This window comes from Bos taurus, chromosome 24, assembly GCF_002263795.3.
Source record: "Bos taurus isolate L1 Dominette 01449 registration number 42190680 breed Hereford chromosome 24, ARS-UCD2.0, whole genome shotgun sequence".
Classification (NCBI taxonomy): domain Eukaryota; kingdom Metazoa; phylum Chordata; class Mammalia; order Artiodactyla; family Bovidae; genus Bos; species Bos taurus.
The window spans coordinates 24,762,204-24,787,571 of NC_037351.1; the positions used below are offsets into that span (position 1 = coordinate 24,762,204).

At 40.9% G+C, this 25,368-nt stretch overlaps 1 protein-coding gene across 2 annotated transcripts in view; it reads left to right on the forward strand.

Annotated features, from left to right (window-relative positions):
* Window positions 1-25,368, forward strand: part of GAREM1 (GRB2 associated regulator of MAPK1 subtype 1) — a 236,734-nt gene that overhangs the window by 67,529 nt on the left and 143,837 nt on the right. For both annotated transcript variants that reach the window (XM_005224060.5, XM_002697684.6), the window contains exon 2: window positions 13,284-13,424. In XM_005224060.5, coding sequence (XP_005224117.1) covers window positions 13,284-13,424 — 141 coding nt within the window. The remainder of the gene's footprint in view (window positions 1-13,283; window positions 13,425-25,368) is intronic.

A 25,368-nucleotide genomic window follows, 5' to 3' on the forward strand; every position in this document is an offset into this window, starting at 1 on the left:
AGTATTTATGCCTAAAACTTACACCATGTTGTGTCAGTTATACCTCAGTTAAAAAACAACAACAAAAAAAAACCGTGAGGGCAGTGAATCCGGGCTGTTTCATTGCATTGTTGTGGATGCTGGTAGAACCAGATGGTTTAGAGAGGATCTCATGCATTGGAGAAGGAAATGGCAACCCACTCCGGTATTCTTGCCTGGAGAATCCCAGGGATGGGGGAGCCTGGTGGGCTGCCATCTATGGGGTCGCACAGAGTCGGACACGATTGACGCGACTTAGCAGTAGCAGCAGCAGCATCCAACAGCATGTACGGTCTTGAATGTCTGTTCCTTATCCCCATGGTTCTCAAGGGGTTTCCCTGGTGGCTCAGACAGTAAAGAATCTGCCTGCAATATGGGAGACGTGGGTTTGATCCCTGGGTCGGGAAGATCCCCTGAAGAAGGGAATGGCAACCCACTCCAGTACTTTTGCCTGGAGAATCCCATGGGTGGAAGAGCCTGGCAGTCTGCAGTCCATGGGTCACAAAGAGTCAGACACAACTGAGTGACTAACACTTTCACAGTTCTCAAACTTGATAAATGTAAAGACTGGTTTTAGAAGGGAAGAAATGCTTGTAATTTTCATAGTGTTAATTTTTTATTATGTCACTTAAATATATATGAACACTAAACAGTCAATCTAAATTTCTTGTGCTCATAGCTCTAAAATTTATAAATTAGGATAGATGATAAGCAAAAAAGTTACAAAATTAGTACAGTTTAAGTGAAAAATACTGATATTCAAAGCAGGAAAACATTCATAGAGCTGGTCTATCAAGAGCCAGTAAGATGAGTCATGAGTAAATAGGGATTGGGAGATAAATTCAAATATAAGGCATTTCATTGCAGGAAAATGAAAGAAAGTGAGAAGAGGGCCCAGATGTATGAAAGTGCCATGTGTATGTGGCCCAGAGAACTGTTTTTTGCGCTCCAGTATATGATGTGGGGAACGTAAGGCGAGAGACTCTTCAGAACTAGATCATGGGAGCCTTGAGTACTGGGCCATGGAATTAAGGCCTCCTTGTGGCTGGGAACCTCTGAAGGCAGATGGGAGTCGAAGAAGAAGATGAGCAGTGCTGTGTTCTTTCGAAAGTGTCGTCTGCAGCAATATTTCAATACATTGAAAAAGTGAAGAATAGAGGATTGAAACCCCAGTCAAGAGGTTAGATCTATGAGAGCAGATACTTGGTTCACTGCCGTATCTCTAGGTCCTAAAACATAGCTGGTCCTGGATAAGTATTGAATAAATGTGTGATGCCTGAATGAATAGCATGGCAGAAGTATGCAGAAGGTAAAGTCTGGACTCTGAGCTCGGAAGAGAAGTTAGTGACCGGTAGCATGGATTCGAGAGTTGTCCATAACTAATGGGACCATTGAGAGATGTATACGATTGTAAAGGAGAGAGAAAAGGTGAACAGGCTAAGGGTGGAACCTTGATTGTGTGTGTTTCAGTCATTCAGTCGTGTCCAACTCTTCACGGCCCCGTGGACCACGTGAGGCTCCTCTGTCCGTGGGATTCTCCAGGAAAGAATGGAGGGGTTCCCATGCCCTTCTCCAGGGGATCTCCCTGACCCAGGGATTGAACCCGTGTCTCTTGTGAATCTGCATTACCAGGCAGATTCTTTACCACTAGTACCACCTGGGAAGCCATTCGGGAACCTTGATTAACTCCTATAATTACAATTAATATAGATGGATGTAAAGGGGTGAAAACTAGGAGCAGGTAAGACGGAGACATCAGAAAGGTGAATCAGGAGATTATGTTGGTCAAACAGATAAAGGAACACAGTTTGTGTACGTCCAGATTATAAATATTTATTTTAAATTTTGAGATTGGTTTTTTTTAAGTGGACTGACTTTAAAGAATTCATAGATTTATGTTCCCCTAACATGAGAAATGATTTTAACAGGTTGTGAGACTTGAGAATCAAGGTCAAACCAGTCAAATATTTATAAGTATATCCAGATGTGGGGAAATTTCAGGATGGCACTAAAGTATTTTGGAATTTAACACACAGTTCTTTGAGAGTTCTTTTTACTACATCTTTGAGCTAAATATGTAAGTTTTAGCATGTTATACATAGTACTTAAGCAACAGGATAATTATAGCACCAAAAAATGTTTACTTCATGAATTCATTTAAATAGTGTCTCTATTAGTGACCTGCCCAAGGATATTTTAAGTGATTATATTAAGCTTTTTTTTTCTAGACAATTTTTGTGAGACTTATTTTGCCTCAAGCAGGCACTTGGTTCAGTTGTTTTAAAAAATGAAAAAGACATAAGCTGAAAAATAGGCATTGGTTTCTTACCACTTTATGGCTTCAGCAATCATTCTGAATCCTCTTGATAGAGTGTTTACTGCATCAACAAGCGGGAGAATTTCACGTTAAATTTTCTGACTAACTTCACTGCAGTTGCTTCTTGGCTGCCTCTTTAGAGCCCACTGTGGAATAAAATTAAAACCGTTTTTATGATACAACAATTTAGTTGCAGAAAATGACATTTTCTCTTTTCCCTGAATGGCACTGTGTTTTCCTTCTGAGTTTCCTGCACACACCCCATGGCTCTGGTTTCTCCTCCCTCATCGATCTTTTATACATAGTTGTTGTTTAGTTGCTAAGTCGGGTTCGCCTCTTTTGCGACTCCATGGACTGTAGCCCCACCAGGCTCTTCTGTCCATGGGATTTCCCAGGCGAGAATACTGGAGTGGGTTGCCATTTCCTTCTCCGGGGATCTTCCCAACCCAGGGATAGAACCCACGTCTCCTGAACTGGTAGGCGGATCCTCTACCACTGAGCCATCAGGGAAGCCCATTTTTTTTATAGTACCACCACATTAATTTTCCTAAAGCAGAATTTTGACAATCCAAAACTCTTCAGTGGCTCCCTATTCCACCCTCATTTAAGCCCAACTTATCCATCACAGAAGAATCAACCCAAATGCTGTATATTCCCCGTTAGCATTTTCTTGATCCTCTCTGCTAAAGTCCCCACCTCCACTCTCAGTATCTTATTCCTCTTGCAATAGTGTTCATCCCATCCTGCCTTACGTGAAATTACGAGAACGTATCTCACCCAGGAGAATGAGGGGCAAGGTCTTCTTTATATTTTTGCTCACTCCCCAGCTCCCCAGTTGCTTTGTGCATAAAAAATTCTCAAGTGTTTGTTGGTCATCATATTGTACACATTAAATATGTACAGTTCTTTGAATATCATTTATAACTCCGTAAATCAGGTCAGGGGGTGGTTTGTTTTTTAGTGTCGTTGTTTTGGGATTTTTGCTTAAAATCCTACCTCTTTATTATTTTCATCATGTTTGGACAAAGCTTTCTTATCTAGGTTTTTTGTCTTCCCTGGAATTTCAAATGGCCTCTGTTTTTTTTTTTTTTTTCTTACTGACTAAAGAATAATGTACTTTTTACACTTTCCTCAAGCTTTTTCATCCCCTCAGTCATGCTTGCAAGGCTGCCTCTCCAGCTGTTTTTTTAAAAAGGCAAAATAAATACATGTTGTTGGGTAAATAAATGAGAAATATCTCAAAATGACAAACTTGCAAGTGACTCTTCTTTCTTGTATGTTCCTGATCTCTTACCCTTTTCCCATGGTGCCTTTACTTTGTAATTCATAATTTAATCATTCATTTGCGTTAATGGTCCTGTCTGTCGCCTTCCTGTTGGATTCCTGAGCATCCTTAGGGCAGGGCCATTTGTTTTGTTTGCTTCTGCATCTCAAGCACTCCGGAGTAGAGCCTGTCTTACAGGTTGAGTCAAGGAGTGAGACTTGAGGCCGAAGGTCAGGGTCTCCCTGTTTCTTGGGTTGTCATTGGTGGTTTTTAAAGGCAAAGGACTGTGGTATTGGAAGAGCAGAGTAGAGAGTGGGACCATGGAGTGAGTTTTCTGCCACTTACGAGAAAAGGACAAGCTTCTTGACTGCTCTAAAGGTCGTTTCCTCACCTGGGGAAGATTCATAGGCCCTAAATTACAATGCTTATGTGAGGACTGAGTTTTAGGGAGAAAAAGCTTCCAATATAATTAATAGCTGACCTTTACTGATTGTTTCTAACATGGTCAGACGTGTGCTGCACCTTTCCATCACTGTCATCGCACGTCTTCACAGCTGCTCTGTGAAGCAGGGACCATTGTTTCCCCATCTCACAGTAAAGAGGAGGTTCCTGCCCAGGACCATACAGTGGCGGTGGCAGGGCTCGGGCTTGACCAGGTCTGCTGTACCTAAAGTGCAAGCTTGTAACACCTGCCTCCTGGGTATATGCCCTTCCTACCATCCTGCCTCCTAATGGGGAGCACCTAGAAGGCTGCTTAATTTCTCCTTTGGTGCAGCCATTCCAGATCTTTCTTTCCTGCTTTCTTTCACGCTTGAGGGATGCAGAGGGTTCATGAGTACCAGTGGTCCCTGGTGGTGGCTTTATGAACCACCATCCTCCCACTATTTATTACTCTGATAACCGAGTTGATCATTACAGCTTCCTCTACTTTATTTACTGAAAACATATTGACACTTTTAAGAATTTTTGAAAAGTCTATGAATGCCATTTCAGAACACACAGTGAAATCAATAATAATTCATTTATTCAGATATATAAATATAAATATATTTAATATATTTTGACATCTTGATATAAGGTCAAAAATAAGGAAGGCATATTATTTTCTGTATAAAGAAATTAGTCCTTTCAGGTTGCTATTGTTTTTGTTGGGTCATTTTTTTGACCATTGGAAAATTGTAAACCAGGGTTAGTGGGGGATGGATTATTTTAATATCTAGGAAAAAACATTTTTTAAGTTTCAGGGGATAGGTTTCTCATTTGAAATAGTTTGTTATTGGGGCAAATGCTGAAAAGTTACTTTAGAAAATATTAAAATCAAAAATTTCATTGTATGTTACAAAGTTTCATTATTTTCAATTGATTGGGAAATTTAGTGGGAGGCCAGAGAGAATTGGCAAAACATAAAATTTTGTTTTATTGTTTTATTGAAGTATAGTTGATTTACAGTGTTGTGTTACTTTCAGTTGTAGTTACAGTTACGTATCAACTCAATTCAGTTGCTAAGTCATATCCGACTCTTTGCAACTCCATGGACTGCAGCATACCAGGCTTCCCTGTCCATCACCAACTCCCAAAGCTTACTGAAACTCATGTCCATCTAGTCGGTGATGCCATCCAACCATCTTATCCTCTGCTGTCCCCTTCTCCTTCTGCCTTCAATCTTTCCCAGCATCAGGGTCTTTTCCAATGAGTCAGTTCTTTGCATCAGGTGGCCACAGTATTGGAGCTTCAGCTTCAGCATCAGTCCTTCCAGTGCAGGGCTGAATTCGTTTAGGATTGACTGGTTTGATCTCCTTGTAGTCCAAGGGACTCTCAAGAGTCTTCTCCAATACCACAGTTCAAAAGCATCAATTCTTCAGTGCTCAGCTTTCTTTATGGTCCACCTGTCACATCCATGCATGACTATTGGAAAAACCATAGCTTTGACTAGATAGACCTTTGTTGGCAAAGTATTGTCTCTGCTTTTTAATATGCTGTCTATGTTGGTCATAGCTTTTCTTCAAAGGAACAAGCACCTTTTAATTTCATGGCTACAGTCACCATTTGCAGTGATTTTGGAGTCCCCCTGAAAAAACTCTCACTGTTTCCATTTTTTCCCCATCTATTTGCCATGAAGTGATGGCACCAGATGCCATGATTTTAGTTTTCTGAATGTTGAGTTTTTCTGAATGTAGAAATAACACCAGAAAGAATGAAGAGACGGAGCCAAAGCGAAACAATGCCCAGTTGTGGATGTAACTGGTGATGGAAGTAAAGTCCAATGCTGTAAAGAGCAATATTGCATAGGAACCCAGAATGTTTGGTCCATAAATCAACGTAAATTAGAAGTGGTCAAACAGGAGATGGCAAGTGTGAACATCGACATTTTAGAAATCAATGAACTAAAATGTACTGGAATGGACGAATATAACTCAGATGACCATTATATCTACTACTGTGGGCAAGAATCCCTTAGAAGAAATGGAGTAGTCCTCACAGTCAACAAAAGAGTCCAAAATTCAGTACTTGGGTGCAATCTCAAAAACGACAGAATGATCTCTGTTCGTTTCCAAGGCAAAACCATTCAGTATCACAGTAATCCAAGTCTATGCCCCAACCACTAATGCTGAAGAAGCTGAAGTAGAACAGTTCTGTGAAGACCCACAAGACCTTTTAGAACTAACACCCAAGAGAGATGTCCTTTTCATTATAGGCGACTGGAATGCAAAAGTAGGAAGTCAAGAAACACCTGGAGTAATAGGCAAATTTTGCTGTAGAGTACAGAATGAAGCAGGGCAAAGGCTAACAGAGTTTTGCCAAGAGAATGCACTGGTCATAGCAAACACCCTCTTCCAACAATGTAAGAGAAGACTCTACACATGGACATCACAAGATGGTCAACACCAAAATCAGATTGATTATATTCTTTGCAGCCAAAGATGGAGAAGCTCTATACAGTCAGCAAAAACAAGACCAGGAGCTGATTGTGGCTCAGATCATGAGTGCTTTATTGCCAAATTCAGACTTAAATTGAAGAAAGTAGGGAAGACCACTCGACCATTTGGGTATGACCTAAATCAAATCTCTTACAATTATACAGTGGAAGTGACAAATAGATTCAAGGGATTAGATCTGATAGAGTGCCTGAAGAACTACGAATGGAGTTTCGTGACACTGTACAGGAGGCAGTGATCAAGACCATCCCCAAGAAAAAGAAATGCAAAAAGGCAAAATGGTTGTCTGAGGAAGTCTTACAAATAGCTGAGAAAGGAAGAGAAGCCAAAAGTAAAGGAGAAAAGGAAAGGTATTCCCATTTGCATGCAGAGTTCCAAAGAATAGCAAGGAGAGATAAATCCTTCCTCAGTGATCAGTGCAAAGAAATAGAGGAAAACAATAGAATGGGAAATCCTAGAGATCTCTTCAAGAAAGTTAGAGATACCAAGGGAACATTTCTTGCAAAGATGGACACAATAAAGGACAGAAATGGTATGGACCTAACAGAAGCAGAAGATAAGAACAAGTGGCAAGAATACACAGAAGAACTATACAAAAAGATATTCATGACCCAGATAACCACAATGGTATGATCACTCATGTAGAGCCAGACATTTTGGAATGTGAAGTCAAGTGGGCTTTAAGAATCATCACTACAAACAGAGCTAATGGAGGTGATGGAATTCCAGTTGAGCTATTTCAAATCAGAAAAGATGATGCTGTGAAAGTGCTGCACTCAATATGCCAGCAAATTTGGAAAACTCAGCAGTGGCCACAGGACTGGAAAAGGTCAGTTTTCATTTCAATCCCAAAGAAAGGCAATGCCAAAGAATGTGCAAACTACTGCACAATTGCTCTCAGTTCAGTTCAATTGCTCAGTTGTGTCCGACTTTTTGCAGCCCCATGGAGTGCAGCATACCAGGCTTCCCTGTCCATCACCAACTCCAGGAGCTTACTCAAACTCATGTCCATTGAGTTGGTGATGCCATCCAACCATTTCATCCTCTGTCCTCCCCTTCTCCCACCTTCAATCTTTGCCACTATCAGGGTCTTTTCCAATGAGTCAGTTCGTCACATTCATCTCGCATGCCAGCAAAGTAATGCTCAAAATTCTCCAAGCCAGGCTTCAACAGTACGTGAACCATGAACTTCCAGATGTTCAAGCTGGATTTAGAAAAGGCAGAGAGGAACCAGAGATCAAATTTCCAACATTTGTTGGATCATTGAAAAAGCAAGAGAGTTCCAGAAAAAGTTACATATATTCAGTTACATTTATATTCTTTTTCAGGTTCTTTTCCATTATTGATTATTATGATATTTTGAATATAGCCCCCAGTGCTGTTTTTCTTTTTTATATTGAGTAGTGTATATCTGTTAATTCTGAACTCTTAATTTACCCTTCTCCCTCACCTTTCCCCTTTGATAAACATAATTTTGTTTTCTATGCCTGTGAGTCTCTATTTTGGAAATAAGTTCATTTGTATCATAGTTTTAGATTCCAAACGAAAGTGATACCATATGATATTTGTCTTTCTTTGAGTTATTCCATAGTATGATAATGTCTAAGCCCATCCATATGGCTACAAAAGGCATTATTTCATTCTTTTTTTATGGCTGAGTAATACTCCATTGTATACATATCCCACATCTTCTTTATCCTTTCGTCTCTCAGTGGACATTTAGGCTACTTCCATATGTTAGCTATTGTAAATCGGGCTGCAGTGAACATTAGGGTGCATGTATCTTTTCAAATTACAGCTTTGTCTTTTCCTGATATTTGCCCAGGGATGGGATTGCTGGATCATAAGGTAACTCTGTTTTTAGTTCTTTAAGGAACCTCTTGACTGTTCTCCATCCTGGCTGTAACAGTTTACATTCCCGACAGTTTAGGAGGGTTCCCTTTTCTCCATACCTTCTCCAGCATTTATTGTTTGTAAACTTTTTGATGATGGTTATTCTGATTGGTGTGAAGTGAGTAGTACTTCATTGTCGTTTTGATTTGTATTTCTCCAATAATTAGTGAAATAGCTCAACTGGAATTCCATGACCTCCACTAGCTTTGTTCATAGTGATGCTTTCTAAGGCCCACTTGACTTCACATTCCAGGATGTCTGGCTCTAGGTCAGTGATCACACGATCGTGATTATCTTGGTCGTGAAGCTTTTTGTACAGTTCTTCTGTGTATTCTTGCCACCTCTTCTTAATATCTCTGCTTCTGTTAGGTCCATACCATTTCTGTCCTTTATCGAGCCCATCTTTGCATGAAATGTTCCCTTGGTATCTCTAATTTTCTGGAAGAGATCTCTAGTCTTTCCCATTCTGTTGTTTTCCTCTGTTTCTTTGCATTGATCACTGAGGAAGGCTTTCTTATCTCTCCTTGCTGTTCTTTGGAACTCTGCATTCAGATGCTTATATCTTTTCTTTTCTCCTTTGCTTTTCACTTCTCTTCTTTTCACAGCTATTTGTAAGGCCTCCTCAGACAGCCATTTTGCTTTTGTGCATTTCTTTTCTATGGGGATGGTCTTGATCCCTGTCTCCTGTACAGTGTCACGAACCTCCATCCATAGTTCATCAGGCACTCTGTCTATCAGATCTAGTCCCTAAAATCTATTTCTCACTTCCACTGTATAATCATAAGGGATTTGATTTAGGTCATACCTGAATGGTCTAGTGGTTTTCCCCACTTTCTTCAATTTAAGTCTGAATTTGGCAATAAGGAGTTCATGATCTGAGCCACAGTCAGCTCCCAGTCTTGTTTTTGCTGAATGTATAGAGCTTCTCAATCTTTGGCTGCAAAGAATATAATCAATCTGATTTCAGTGTTGACCATCTTGTGATGTCCATGTGTAGAGTCTCCTCTTGTTTTGTTGGGAGAGAGTGTTTGCTATGACCAGTGCGTACTCTTGGGAAAACTCTATTAGCCTTTGCCCTGCTTCATTCTGTACTCCACGGCAAAATTTGCCTGTTACTCCAGGTATCTCTTGACTTCCTACTTTTGCATTCCAGTCCCCTATAATGAAAAGGATATCTTTTTTGGGTGTTAGTTCTAAAAGGTCTTGTAGGTCTTCATAGAACCATTCAACTTCAGCTTCTTCAGAGTTCCTGGTTGGGGCATAGGCTTGGATTACCGTGATATTGAATGGTTTACCTTGGAAAAGAACAGAGATCATTCTGTCGTTTTTGAGATTGCATCCAAGTACTGAATTTCAGGCTCTTTTGTTGACCATGTTGGCTACTCCATTTCTTCTAAGGGATTCTTGCCCACAGAATAGTAGATATAATGGTCATCTGAGTTAAATTCACCCATTCCAGTCCATTTCAGTTCACTGATTCCTAGAATGTCGACATTCACTCTTGCCATCTCCTGTCTGACTACTTCCAATTTGCCTTGATTCATGGACCAAACATTCCAGGTTCCTATTCAATATTGCTCCTTACAGCATTGGACCTTGCTTCTATCACCAGTCACATCGACAACTGGGTATTGTTTTTGCTTTGGCTCCATCCCTTCATTCTTTCTGGAGTTATTTCTCCACTGATCTCCAGTAGCATATTGGGCACCTACCAACCCGGGGAGTTCCCCTTTCAGTATCCTATCATTTTGTCTTTTCATACTCTTCATGGGGTTCTCAAGGCAAGAATACTGAAGTGGTTTGCCATTTCGTTCTCCAGTGGATGTGAACCATGAACTTCCAGATGTTCAAGCTGGTTTTAGAAAAGGCAGAGGAACCAGAGATCAAATTGCCAATATCCTCTGGATCATGGAAAAAGCAAGAGAGTTCCAGAAAAGCATCTATTTCTGCTATTATGCATCTATTATGCCAGAACCTTTGACTGTGTGGATCACAATAAACTGTGGAAAATTCTGAAAGAGATGGGAATACCAGACCACCTGACCTGAGTCTTGAGAAACCTGTATGCCGGTCAGGAAGCAACAGTTAGAACTGTTCATGGAACAACAGACTGGTTCCAAATAGGAAAAGGAGTACGTCAAGGCTGTATATTGTCACCCTGCTTATTTAACTTATATGCAGAGTATATCATGAGAAATGCTGGGCTGGAAGAAGCACAAGCTGGAATCAAGATTGCTGGGAGAAATATCAATAACCTCAGATATACAGATGACACCACCCTTATGGCAGAAAGTGCAGAGAACTAAAAAGCCTCTTGATGAAAGTGAAAGTGGAGAGTGAAAAAATTGGCTTAAAGCTCAACATTCAGAAAACTAAGATCATGGCATCCGGTCCCATCACTTCATGGGAAATAGATGGGGAAACAGTGGAAACAGTGTCAGACTTTATTTTGGGGGGCTCCAAAATCACTTCAGATGGTGATTGTAGCCATGAAATTAAAAGACGCTTCCTCCTTGGAAGGAAAGTTATGACCAACCTAGATAGCATATTCAAAAGCAGAGATATTACTTTGACAACAAAAGTCCGTCTAGTCAAGCGTATGGTTTTTCCAGTGGTCATGTATGGATGTGAGAGTTGGACTGTGAAGAAGGCTGAGCGCCGAAGAATTGATGCTTTTGAACTGTGGTGTTGGACAAGACTCTTGAGAGTCCCTTGGACTGCAAGGAGATCCAACCAGTCCATTCTAAAGGAGATCAGTCCTGGGTGTTCATTGGAAGGACTCATGTTGAAGCTGAAACTCCAATACTTTGGCCACCTCATGCGAAGAGTTGACTCATTGGAAAAGACCCTGATGCTGGGAGGGATTGTGGAAAGGAGGAGAAGGGGACAGCAGAGGATGAGATGGCTGGATGGTATCACCGACTCGATGGACATGAGTTTGAGTGAGCTCCAGGAGTTGGTGATGGACAGGGAAGCCTGGCATGCTGTGAATAATGGGGTAGCAAAGAGTCAGACACAACTGAGCTACTGAACTGAACTGAATAGTGATGTTGATTCTTTCCTGTGCCTGTTGGCCATCTGTATGTCTTCTTTGGAGAAACGTCTATTTTGATCTGCCCATTTTTTAATTGGGTTGTTTTTTTGTTATGGAACTATGTGAGCTGTTTGTATATTTTGTAAGTTAATCCCTTGTCCATCACATTGTGAATATTTTCTCTCATTTTGTAAGTTGTCTTTTCATTTTCTTTCTGGCTTCCTTTGCTGTGTAAAAGTTCTTAAGTTTGATTAGATTCCATCTGTTTATTTTTGCTTTTATTTCTATTAGTCTAGGAAGCAGATCCAATAAAATATTGCTGCAACTTATATCAAAAAGGATTCTGCCAATGTTTTCTTCTCCTCTAAGAGTTTGAGAGTTACATGGTCTTACAATTAGGTCTCTAATCCATTTTGCGTTTATTTTTGTATATGATGTTGAAGAATGTTTTAATTTTATTCCTTTACATAGAACTGGCCAGTTTTCCCAGAAACACTTGCTATAGAGACTGTGTTTTTCTCTATTGTGTATTCTTGCCTCCTTTGTTGTAGATTAATTAACCATAAGTGTGTGGGTTTATTTCTAGGCTTTCTGTTCTGTTCCATTGATTTATGTGTCTGTTTTTGTACCAGTACAGTACTAAAACATGTAAAGTTTGAAAGGAGATTATAAGCATTTAATCTCAAGTACTGTTTCAACAGAGAGAAATTTAATCACTACAATATAAGTACCAAAAATAAAAAACTAAATTTCTCTCTGTTGAAACAGTACTTGAGATTAAATGCTTATAATCTCCTTTCAAACTTTACATGTTTTAGTACTGTACTGGGCACATTCCCTGGCAGTCCAGCGGTTGGGACTTTATGGTTTCACAGACAAAGGCCTGAGTTCCACTCCTGGTTTAGGGAACTAGGGTCCCATGAGCCATGGTGTACCCAAGAAAAAAAAAAAAGCATAAGCTTTGAAATCTGACCTAGGCTTGAATCCGCACCTTTCTGCTTATTAAATCTGTGCACTTAGACTATACATTTCTGTTTTTAAAAATAATTTTGTTTATTTATTTATCACATCTGAGCTCGGTCTTCGTTACTGCATGGGCTTTTCTCTAGCTGCAGAGAGCTGGGGCTACTCTGTAGTTGTGGCGTGTGGGCTTCTCACTGCGGTGGCTTCTGTTGTTGTGGAGCATGGGGTCCAGGCCAGGTGGACTTCAGTAGGTGAAGCACGAAGGTGCAGTTGTTGTGGCTCCCCAGCCTCTAGAGACCAGGCTCAGTAGTTGTGGCTCGTGGGTTCAGTTGCTCTGAGGCAAGTGGGATCTTCCCAGGTCAGGAATTGAACCCATGTCTTCCATGCAATGGCAGGTGGATTCTTTACCACTGAGCCACCAGGGAAACCCCTATACTTAACATTCTGAACCTTCATTTTTCTTGTCTATAAAGAAGGAACAATACCTGCCTCATAATGTTCTTTTATTACATTGAAATAATATATATAAAACATTTAATTAGATGTGCTCAGGATATTGTTGGCACTCAGTATATTTTTATTTTATTATATTATTGTTGAAATACCACTAGGATAGAATGAGGTATTTAAAAATCTCTTTGCAGATAAATGGGAAACATTTTTATGGAATCCTGTGTATAGTTGTCAACTTGGCATGGAATGCCTTTTTTTAAATTGCTGATTCAAAAGTGGACTTTATCTCATCTTGGGATGAGCTGTCAACTTCTCCATTAGTGAACGTACAACTAATGAAATTGTGTTGCAGAGAATGGAGTAAGCAGATGCTAATTCTAAGTTTCTTATAAAATTTGTTTTCAGGAGAGTGCGTAGAAGGGCTGCGGGACAATGACTACCTTCTGATCCACTCGTGTCGTCAGTGGACCACCATCACCGCCCACAGCTTGGAGGAGGGGCACTATGTCATTGGGCCAAAGATAGAGATTCCGGTACATTATGCAGGTAAAGCTCCTCTCAAGGGACAGGGCCATGGAAGGGTACTTGAATATGCTAATTTTCTCTCCACAGTGAGAAAATAGGAGTTGTCTATAAACTAGAGGATATAATGACTTGGACAAAGAAGAACAAAACACTTTGGTTACCAGATTCATTTTGTCATAGGAATTTCTAATTAATGCATGTAGTTAAGCATGAATTTTTTTTTTCTTTAATGATCTTGTGCGTTTTTTTAACTTTTTATTTTGTACTGGAGTATAGTCAGTTAACAATGTGAAAGTTTCAGGTGGACTGCAAAGGGACTCTGCCATACATGTACATGTGTGCATTCTCCCCCAGACTCCCCTCCTATCCAGGCTGCCACATAACATTGAGCAGAGTTCCCCATTAAGCACAAATTCTTCTCAGATATTCATAAAATAAAAATGTTCCGAAGATCTTCTTTGGAAAGGCAGTCCATATGTGTAGGCAGCCTCTGAGCACAAGGATCTCTGAATTAACCTGAGCACAATTTGTGAATGACTTTGATTTCATGGTTTTACAAAATACCATTGCACAAACAAGCATTATGGTCTGGTTTTAAAAGTATTGAAAAGTCAGATACCTGCATATGTCCTTCTGCAAAGGAGCATTTAGAACACAGACAGCAGAGGTGACCTCACTGCTTTAGTTGAATCAGGATAATAGCTACTTTCCTGCCTCACTTGGAATTCTGTTCAGTGTAACATGTCACTGTTGCATTTATTTAATTTTTAACTAGTTTAGTTAACATGTTAACTAAATTTACTGTTATTTAACTAGTTCCTTTCCATGTCATTTAACTAATATTTATTAAGGGCTTTCTAAGTACTAGCACTGTTCTAGGAATTCAGGATCCATCTAGTAGCTTGAATGCATTTTCAATAGTGGCAGTTTATACATGCAGTTTTTAAAAAGCATTTTAAAAAGCATATATATATATATATATATATATATATATATATCCTACACTTCCTTCTGTTCCTTATAATTCATTATGTGAAGGATCTTTTTCTTTTTCTCTAGTATCATTAATGTTTCAAAAGTCTGTAGCAGGATGCCCTAGACTGCTGTTATGTTTTTGAGCGAAACCTCTGCATTGCCCAGAGAGTTGTCTGTTTGGAAAAGGGGCTTCACTGTATTCCCACTGCCTAGAACAGCAGTAAATGGTATGTGTTCAGTAAATATTTATGGGATGTAAGAATGGTTTGGTCCCCTTTTTATTTCTAGGAGTCTTTATTGCTGGATATGACCTAGGGGTCACTAAACTTCTCAAAATCCTTATTACAGAAAAAATTTTAAGAAAAGATTTCTGTTGCCTGAAACTCTGTCCTAGAATTCTCTTTCCCAGCTGTGGGAGTAGCCTTCATAGAAAAAGGAGGAACATATAGCTACAGAAAGTGTTAAGAGTGATATTGGGAGCCAGGCAAAGGGACAGAGAATGAGAGCGAGCCTCCACCTGCCTGGTCTCTCCTGCCAGTGGTCACACGACAGGTGAGTTCCATGCTAGTTTTAGCCGAACCAAAATTATGGTTCCTGTACTTCATGGAAAACCAAGAAGGAAGATGTAAGGTTGTGATTCAGATGAATAAATTTACCTAATCTGTTGTGTTCTTTTAGCAGATTGACTTTTAGTCTTTCCCCCAAACCCTTGTGAATAGCTCTGTGACATCGCTTGTCCCAAACGAATGTTGTCATTTGATCAGATGTGCAGATTTCTTTAGAGACCCCATATACCACCAGTCTCTCTAACTTTCTGCTCAAAGCTCTCATGCTCTGATTCTAGTCCACTTCTCCAAACTTAACTTTTCCACTCTGAAGAGTGGGCCTTCCCCTCTGGCTAGATTAGTCACCTTCCTGTGTCCTGGACATTCTGAGTACTTTTCCGTGTAACCACTCCCTGGCCGGAGTTGCCTTCCTCAGCTGTGCTTCCGTCAGAGCCTGTCGTTGCATCAGGAGGCTGCTGGCTCCCCCAACTTGTCCCCATGTTGTCTCCTGATGTGCTTACCTTGTATCACATGCACTTGGCACACGTCCTCAGGTTTCACTCCATTACCTCTTCCTTGTACTTGTGCTTAGGCACTCGGTCATGTCCACTCTTTGTGACCCCATGGACTGTGGCCCACTTGGCTTCCCTGTCCATCAGATTCTCCAGGCAAGAATACGGGTATGGATTGCCATTTCCTCCTCCAGGGGATCTTCCTGACCCAGGAATCAAACCCATGTCTCCTGTGTCTCCTGCTTTGCATGCGGATTCTTTACCTGCTGAGCCATTGCATGTACCCATATCTCCACTTGCCAGTTGGACTGTATACTCCTTAACAAGTGAGACTAATTCAAAAGGCCTTTGTGAGTCCTTTGGATCTGTACACAAAAGATACAGTTCTTTATGGCTGTGGATGTTCCATCCAGGGATCTCAAACTTGGCTACATATCTGGGAATCACCTGGGAAGCTTTAAAAATGACTGATGCCCAGTTCCACATCCAAGGTTCTGATTTAATTGGCTTTGAGTGTGGGCTGAGCATCAGGGTTTTTAATAGCTCCTCTTGTTATTCAGCCAAGGTTGGAAATCCTTTGTTCTGGAGTGGGCATTTGCTGTGTCAGATGATGAGATTTCCCCAAACACCTGCAAATACTTGCAAATGTTTTGTTGTTCTAAATATATATATTTTTTACATTCATCTTCCGTTGGGATAAAAAATGGTATGCAGACAGCTTACTGTTTATCTGCAAGGAAAGTGATAGTGCACTTAATTGGGAACCCCAGGCAGTATATTGCAAATGATACTTTTTCATTTTTAAAGTAAAGTTAAAGACTAAAAGGAAATATGAGCACTAAGATTCCACCACTTTACATGAAAAGAAAGAAAACATATTAAAGGAAGAAAAATTTGAAATGGAACTTAGTTCAAGTTGCTGTAACAAAATTCCGTAGACTGGTGGGATTGTAAATAACAGAAATTTCTTTCTTGAGAAGTCCAAGATCAAAGTGCCAGTAAGTCTGATGTCTGGTGAGAGCCCACTTTCTGGTTTTCAGATGGTTATTTTCTTGCTGTGTCCTCATATGGTAGAGAGAGAGAGAAAGAAGAGAGAGATCAAGAGTGAGAGAGAACAATCAGCTTTCCTGAGTCTTTTCTTACAAGGGCACTAATCTCATTCATGAAGGCTCCACCCTCAGGACTAATTGCCCTCCAAAGACCCCACCTCCAAATTCCATCACATTGGGGATTTAGCCTTCAGGATCTGACTTTGGGAGAATGTAAACATTCAGTCCATAGCAAGGAACCAGTGTTTTATGAGACTTGATAAAATCATTTCAAAGAACATCCTCAGGTATATTTTATTTCAAAGGATTTATGACCAAGTCCAGCCTTTGGAAGAAAGAGAGCATAAAGTAAATAGTGGAGGCTAAAAATACCATTTATGTCTCTGGTTTAGTAGTGTTCTAATTTTCGTTAGTAAAAGAAACACTTATTCATGCATATTTCACTAATTTGTTATAACTTCATTTACATTGAGAGTCACCACTCATTCTTTGAGAAAAATAATTAATTAAATACGTTTGATGTAGGAATAAAATCTACCAGCTTTGTAATCAGCCTAGTTGGATTCCTGATTCTGCCACTTACTGTGTGTATTTGGGCAAGTTACTCCACCTCTCTGGATCTCAATTTCCTCATCTATAAAGTGGAGACAATGAGTGCCTTTCTCTTTGGGTGGTTGTGGAGATTAAAAGAGGTGATGCAAGTGAAGCGCCTTTCTGAGTGCTTGTTTGTATAGTCACTCAGTCGGGTCTGACTCTGCAACCCCATGGACTGTAGCCCTGCAGGCTCCCCAGTCCATAGGATTCTCCCAGGCAAGAATACTGGAGTGGGTTGCCATTTCCTTCTTCAGGGGGTCTTCCCAACTCAGTAATCATACCCCAGTGTCCTGCATTGCAGGCAGATTCTTTACCACTGAGCGAAGTGGGAAATGCTTACTATTAATACTTCCCAAGTGCTCCATGGTGTTAATGGTGGTGATTATCGTAACGATAGCAGCACAATGTTTCTGAAGATTTAACTCTTTGTTTTGAAGTGCAGATTACAAGTTGAATTACTTTGAGTTGAATGCTCATTAAAGCAGACTGACACCCCTCAGAGCTGTTTTGGCTACTTTTTGTTGTTGTTGTTGTTTTAAACTTATTTTGAGGCTGCAATAGTATGATATATTCCTTTATATTATTTACCCAATTTGGACCATTATTTTGCCATGTTTGTTGTATTCTTTTCCTCCATCTCTTTCTCTACATGCAGGCACACACCCACACACACACCCATATTATTTATTTATTTATCCCAAATCTTTGGAGCAGACCACACGCATCCCCCTTGTACTTTATTATATGGTTCCTAAAAACAAGGATATCCTCTTATGTAACCACAGTACTGTCAGCAAATTCAGGACATTTAATACTTTGATTTAATCTGCAGTGCACGTTCCAGTTTTGTCATTTGTCCCAATAATATTCTTTTCCCTCCAGGACAGCATCTAGTCTGAGACCACTTACTGGTTTTTCCTATCATGTCCCTTTAGTCTCCTTATTTAATCTGGGACCGTTCCTCAGCCTTTCTCGTGTTTCTTGACAATCTAGAAGCATGTAGGCAAGTTGCTTTTTAGAATAACCCTCACTTTGGGTTCCACAGTCTCTTCATGATTAGACTGAGATTGTGCACTTTGGGCTGGTTGTGTCCTCCTCGGTGAGATCACACCTGGAGACACAGGTGTCCCTCTGTCCCTTACTGGTGACCTTGATTTTGATCACTCGGTTAAGACGTCTGATTTCTCTGCTGTATAATTAGCATGTGCTTTGTGTTACTGGGAAGTTTGAAAGAAGATTCTTTGAGATTCTGTGGGTATCCTGTTCCTTCTCTAACTCCCTACCCCGTTTTATTGAGCAGTTGTTGATGATACCTGTCTGATTCAATTTTTACTTTGAAGGTGGTAAAATAGTGCATTTCTAACATAACTCCATTGTTCCTTCTTCCGTGTGTTGTCATTCTACTGTAAGGAAGAGCTGTCCCTCCCTCCCACTGTGCCCTTACTTACCTGTTATTATCAGCATGGAGTTACGGATTCTTACTTCATGCAGGGGGTCAAAATATCTTCCTGTCCTTGTTTATTTTGATGCTCGACTTGTCCATATTTTGCCATTTGGGTACAAGCTGGCCCATCCATCTTTATGACTTGCCCCCTTTGTCCTTATTTTCTGGTGGCAGCTGTTTTTCTCCTTCTTCGTGTACCATTTCTGTCAGGGCCACTGCACTGTGCTGTCCCAGGCAACACCCCTTACTTTGTGGTCTCTCTAAATGGTGTCCCTTGGAGTTGTGCAGTACACAGCCTAGGCAGCCATACACAGCTCTGTTCACATATATTCCAAAAAATAGCAGACCTCAGCATTTTTAGAAAAATCACAATCCCGAGTGCCTTTCCCATATTTTTAATCAGAGATTTTCATGGAAGTCTTCATGTGAAAAGAAATACTGTCATAAAATTTTCAGAGAAGAGAAATACGACTTGAAGTTCTTATCAGAATTACACTCTCACGTGGTGGTGATAAGAATCACCTTACTCTGAATTCTGAAATTATTAGGTGTGCTTTGAAAAAAAAAAATAAAGACGTCCCTCTTTCTGATGAAGTAAATTTTTTATTTGGAATAAAAAGAATTTTCTTGGTTTAACAAACAGTTGATTCCGAGAGAGAGAATGTGTTTAGTCAGCATCACGTATTTTGCTAACAGCAGAGAAACCACTCAAGAAAAATTGGCATAGGGTTTAGAAATGTGATGGCCACTTTCACACACGTTTTAGTCAAAAGGCATCACAGATCAATTTTATCCAAGCTCTAACTTCTTGCTGCTACCGAAAGGGCAAAGATTTCCTAAGGAATGTACAATGGGGAATTCGGAATTTTTATGCATACTCAGGCCATCTAAACTCCTGCCTGGCCTACTTCACTCATAGCTCACCCTGAACATCTCTTACCTCCCCAGTTTATCTTGACTTGTTAAATGACAACAACAAAACAAAACAAAAATTTCTTTTTAAGAAAAAGGAACCTAGTGCAACTTAATTATAGCCAATAGTTTGTAAAGATGAATGATCTCCCTTTAACAGTTCAGATTTCTCTTCATCAAATTCCTTTTGTCTCTACAGTTCAGAGCGATCGGTCAAGCTCACTCAACATTGCTTACACTAAAGCAAGTGTCTCGGGTTTAGGCTGAACCTTCCTAGGGTATTAACCCTGATTTGGTATTCACAATTTGACATTTTGTCCGTTAAAACTAATGTAAACTTCAGACTCCACAAAAAGCTGAATATGCTCTTGCCTCTGGAAGTTGCCCTTTTAAGCTCCAAGTTTCCAACTTATAAAATGGAGATTTTCCTTAGAAAATGTTGTGAACATTCTCTGAGCTCTAATTTGCGTTATTGACTCAACAGCTTCCCTACCTCAAGATGAGTACTAAATAATGTTACCTCCTCATTCTCACCTCTCCTGAAAACTAACCAGGAAGAGCTGTCCAGGGACAGAGCTCTGAGAAGTCAGATGAATCAGAATGTGAGGTGTCTGTGTACCCATGGTCCACCACTTGGGGAAGTAGTGGGATTCTGCCTGGGTTTATGAAAATGCACATCATTCAGTGGCATGCTTGGTGTCTTCACCAAACAGACTGCCACTTGAACATAAGCATTTGAGATAAACGCCAGCCACATTTGGCTTCTATTTTTAAATTCTCAGCCTTCTGCAAATCCAGTAACTCTTTAATAAGCTAAAATAATCTCAGTACTTCCCTCCTCCGGTCAATCCTAAAGGAAATCAACCCTGAATATTTGATGCTGAAGCTGAAACTCCAGTACTTGGCCATCTGATACAAATCGCCAACTCATTGGAAAAGACCCTGATCCTGGGAAAGATTGAAGGCATGAGGAGAAGGAGGTGACAGAGGATGAGATGGTTAGATGGCATCACCGACTCCATGGACATGAATTTCAGCAAACTCCAGGAGATAGTAAAGGGCCGGGTTGCTGGCATGCTGCAGTTCAGTTCAGTTCAGTTCAGTTGCTCAGTCGTGTCCGACTCTCTGTGACCCCATGAATCGCAGCACGCCAGGCCTCCCTGTCCATCACCAACTCCCGGAGTTCACCCAGACTCTCATCCATCGAGTCAGTGATGCCATTCAGCCATCTCATCCTCTGTCGTCCCCTTCTGCTCCTGCCCCCAATCCCTCCCAGCATCAGAGTCTTTTCCAATGAGTCAACTCTTCGCATGAGGTAGCCAAAGTACCGGAGTTTCAGCTTTAGCATCATTCCTTCCAAAGAAATCCCAGGGCTGATCTCCTTCAGAATGGACTGGTTGGATCTCCTTGCAGTCCAGGGGACTCTCAAGAGTCTTCTCCAACACCACAGTTCAAAAGCATCAATTCTTCGGCACTCAGCCTTCTTCATAGTCCACCTTTCACATCCATACATGACCACAGGAAAAACCATAGCCTTGACCAGACGAACCTTTGTTGGCAAAGTAATGTCTCTGCTTTTGAATATGCTATCTAGATTGGTCATAACTTTCCTTCCAAGGAGTAAGCGTCTTTTAATTTCATGGCTACAGTCACCATCTGCAGTGATTGTGGAGCCCCCCAAAATAAAGTCTGTCACTGTTTCCACTGTTTCCCCATCTATTTCCCATGACGTGATGGGACCGGATGCCATGATCTTCTTTTTCTGAATGTTGAGCTTTAAGCCAACTTTTTCACTCTCCACTTTCACATTCATCAAGAGGCTTTTTAGTTCCTCTTCACTTTCTGCCATAAGGGTGGTGTCATCTGTATATCTGAGGTTATTAATATTTCTCCCAGCAATCTTGATTCCAGCTTGTGCTTCTTCCAGTCCAGCGTTTCTCATGATGTACTCTGCATAGAAGTTAAATAAGCAGGGTGACAATATACAGCCTTGACGTACTCCTTTTCCTATTTGGAACCAGTCTGTTGTTCCATGTCCAGTTCTAACTGTTGCTTCCTGACCTGCATACAAATTTCTCAAGAGGCAGATCAGGTGGTCTGGTATTCCCATCTCTTTCAGAATTTTCCACAGTTTATTGTGATCCACACAGTCAAAGGCTTTGGCATAGTCAATAAAGCAGAAATAGATGCTTTTCTGGAACTCTCTTGCCTTTTCCGTGATCCAGTGGATGTTGGCAATTTGATCTCTGGTTCCTCTGCCTTTTCTAAAACCAGCTTGAACATCAGGAAGTCCATGGTTCACATATTGCTGAAGCCTGGCTTGGAGAATTTTCAGCATTACTTTACTAGCGTGTGAGATGAGTGCAATTGTGTGGTAGTTTGAGCATTCTTTGGCATTGCCTTTCTTTGGGATTGGAATGAAAACTGACTTTTTCCAGTCCTGTGGCCACTGCTGAGTTTTCCAAATGTGGTGGCATATTGAGTGCAGCACTTTCACAGCATCATCTTTCAGGATTTGGAATAGCTCAACTGGAATGCCATCACCTCCACTAGCTTTGTTCGTAATGATGCTTTCTAAGGCCCACTTGACTTCACATTCCAGGATGTCTGGCTCTAGGTCAGTGAAAACACCATCGTGATTATCTGGGTCATGAAGATCTTTTTTGTACAGTTCTTCTGTGTATTTTTGCCATCTCTTCTTAATATCTTCTGCTTCTGTTAGGTCCATACCGTTTCTGTCCTTTATTGAGCCCATCTTTGCATGAAATGTTCCCTTGATATCTCTAATTTTCTTGAAGAGATCTCTAGTCTTTCCCATTCTGTTGTTTTCCTCTTTTTCTTTGCATTGATAACTGAAGAAGGCTTTCTTAACTCTTCTTGCTATTCTTTGGAACTCTGCATTCAGATGTTTATATCTTTCCTTTTCTCCTTTGCTTTTCGCTTCTCTTCTTTTCACAGCTATTTGTAAGGCCTCCCCAGACAGCCATTTTGCTTTTTTGCATTTCTTTTCCATGGGGATGGTCTTGATCCCTGTCTCCTGTACAATGTCACGAACCTCTTTCCATAGTACATCAGGCACTCTATTTATCAGATCTAGGCCCTTAAATCTATTTCTCACTTCCACTGTATAATCATAAGGGATTTGATTGAGGTCATACCTGAATGGTCTAGTGGTTTTCCCTACGTTGTTCAGGGGGTCGCAAAGAGTCGGACACAGCTTAGCGACTGAACATCAACAACAGCTTCCCTCCTAGCTACAAATGTACACAAATAAGTAACAGGGAAGCCCAAGGTTAGTTAGAATTGCTTATGAAATCTGCAAGGCCCTTAGCAAGCACCTGCATTTATATCAGCAGTACCTGTTTTTAAAAATGCAGGATGTGCAGTGTCTGTCTCTCAGGCAAAATTATAGTAATGTGGTATCTAACATTAACCTTGAATTGTAATCACTGAACAAAAGAAAATGTTGAAACAAGCTAATTTTATTCTCCTGGGTTGTGAGTTTAATTAGTGTGAATCATCCATTTATAAAAGTAACTACTTGTGTAGAGCAGTATGTGTACTTTCTCTGTTTTATGGTATAAAGCTTATGTGATAAAATGGAAAGTAACCAGTCTGTCTTTTAAAAAGTCCTCAGCACAAATATTGGGCTTCCGAGGTGCATCAGTGGTAAAGAATCCACCTGCCAGTGCAGGAGACTTGGGTTCGATCCCTTAGTCAGAAGATTCCCTGGAGAAGGAAATGGCAATCTTGCTTGGGGAGTCCCATGGACAGAGAAGCCTGATGGGCAATACTCCAATGGTTTGCAAAACAAAAAAAAAAAAGAGTCAAAGATGACTTAATAACTAAATAATAACCACAGTACATGGCAAGCGGTATTATCCCAACCAGTTTTGCCAGTACCAGTAATAAATATTAGCTAAGAAATAACCCTTTTTCATAATTGAATCTTTAGGTCACAGTTAGCAATAACTTAATTTTATTTAGTGCTTGCTCTTGTTGCTTCCCTAGTGGCTCAGACGGTAAAGAATCTGCCTGCAATGGGAAAGACCTGGGTTTGATCACTAGATTGGAAGATCACCTGGAGGAGGGCATGATAACCCACTCCAGTACTCTTGCCTGGAGAATCCCCATAAACAGAGGAGCCTGGCGGGCTTCAGGCCATGGGGTTGCAAAGAGTCGAACATGACTGAGCAACTAAGCACATATTCTCTTGTTGGGCTTCCCTGGTGGCTCAGCGGTAAAGAATCTGCCTACAGTGCAGGAGACACAGGAGATGCGGGTTCAGTCCCTGGGTTGGGAAGATCCCCTGGAGGAGGGTAATGGCAACCCGCTCCAGTATTCTTACACTGGAAATCCCGTGGACAGAGGAGCCTGGTGAGTTGTGGCCAATGAGGTCACAGAGTCAGACACGACTGAAGCAACTAACCACACACACACATTACATTCTCTTGCTAATTTAGCATTTTGCTTGTATGTCTTCATGTAGCTTTCACAACAAACCCACGAGGCAGGTTCTATTTTCTGTATTTGTGCACCAATGAGAACTGAAGTTTAAAGACATTGAGGATCTTGTAATATTACCCAGCTAATGGGTGTGATTGGAACCCAGGACTTGCAGCTCCACGACCTGTTTCCCCCACTGCAGTTCCTCTTGAATGTGCTAGAAGGCACTTCCACATGGAAGTCATCCCGACCATCACAGAAAAGAGAGATCTTTTAGAATTTGCTGGTAAATTTACTGAAGCTTCTGCTTTTCTCTCCTTTCACCCAGCTCCCCACGTGTATTCTGACTTTAGGGGAAAAGTAAGGAAACATATATTTATCTTGACCTTTTCTTTTTTTTTTTTTTTAAATGCGGGCCCGCCGGCCTGGCTGCGGCAGCCGCTGCGGCTCTCGAGGCGCGCTTGTCGGGGGCGGCGGCGGGGCGGAGGCACGGGGGCTGGCGCCTCACGGCCGGCACCCATCGTGCGGCGAGCGGCGGACGGGCGGGCTGGAGGGCCAGGGGCGCGCGGTCCTATCTTGACCTTTTCTAGATTTATATGTCATCCGCATACAGGTGACGTTCTCATCTCTCAAGTAAATTACAGAAAGTAGCAAAGACAGAAGAGCTGCATGGAGAGCCCTGGGCCGGGGAGGGGATGGAGGGAACGTGGGGGGCTTCCTACCCAAGTCTGGAGGCCGGGGAGAGGGTCTTTTAAGTGTGACTGAGGACATTGGTGGTCTTCTGATGGACAGTCTCAGTGAGTAAATGGGAGAAAAGTCAGACTTCACGAGGGGGTTAAAAATGAGTGGAAGGTGAGACAGCAGGCATGAATAACTATGTTTGTCACAGTATGTTAAAGAAAAGCTAAGGGAGAGGACATAGGAGTGAAAGGCTTCTGATCTTTTTTTTTTTTTTTTTTAACAATAACAGAGTTGGAGGCATCTTTCTTGGTTGGAGGATTACTCAAGAGAGGATAAAGGGGGAAACTAATTAATATAATAGCCCAGCGTCTAGGAAGTTGTCTCTGCCGTTGTTTCCACTTCTTCATGATGCAGTTGGTGTAGCTACTGTAACATAGCGTTTGTGGTCAGAGGTCGGATGAATTGTTTCTTTCACACTTGGGTGTCGCCCAGATGTTTTAACTCAAAACAAAGATAAAGAACTTAATGTAAGCATCAACCTTTGACAGAAGAATGACTTGAGGATTGTTGTCAGCCTTTGGTATAGTTTTCTAGTTTTACTTCTAAATACTTAAGAATAATAACCCAAGTAAACTAGAATGTGAATGGCATTCATCCTGAGATGATACAAGGGAATTATCTTGATTTTGTGTTAGGTGTGATTCTAGTGTTACAGTTTTGAAGGAAAACATCCTTGTTTGTTAGAGACACACTGAATTATTTAGGGCAAGGGGAATATGATTTTCATATATAAAATACTTCAAAATC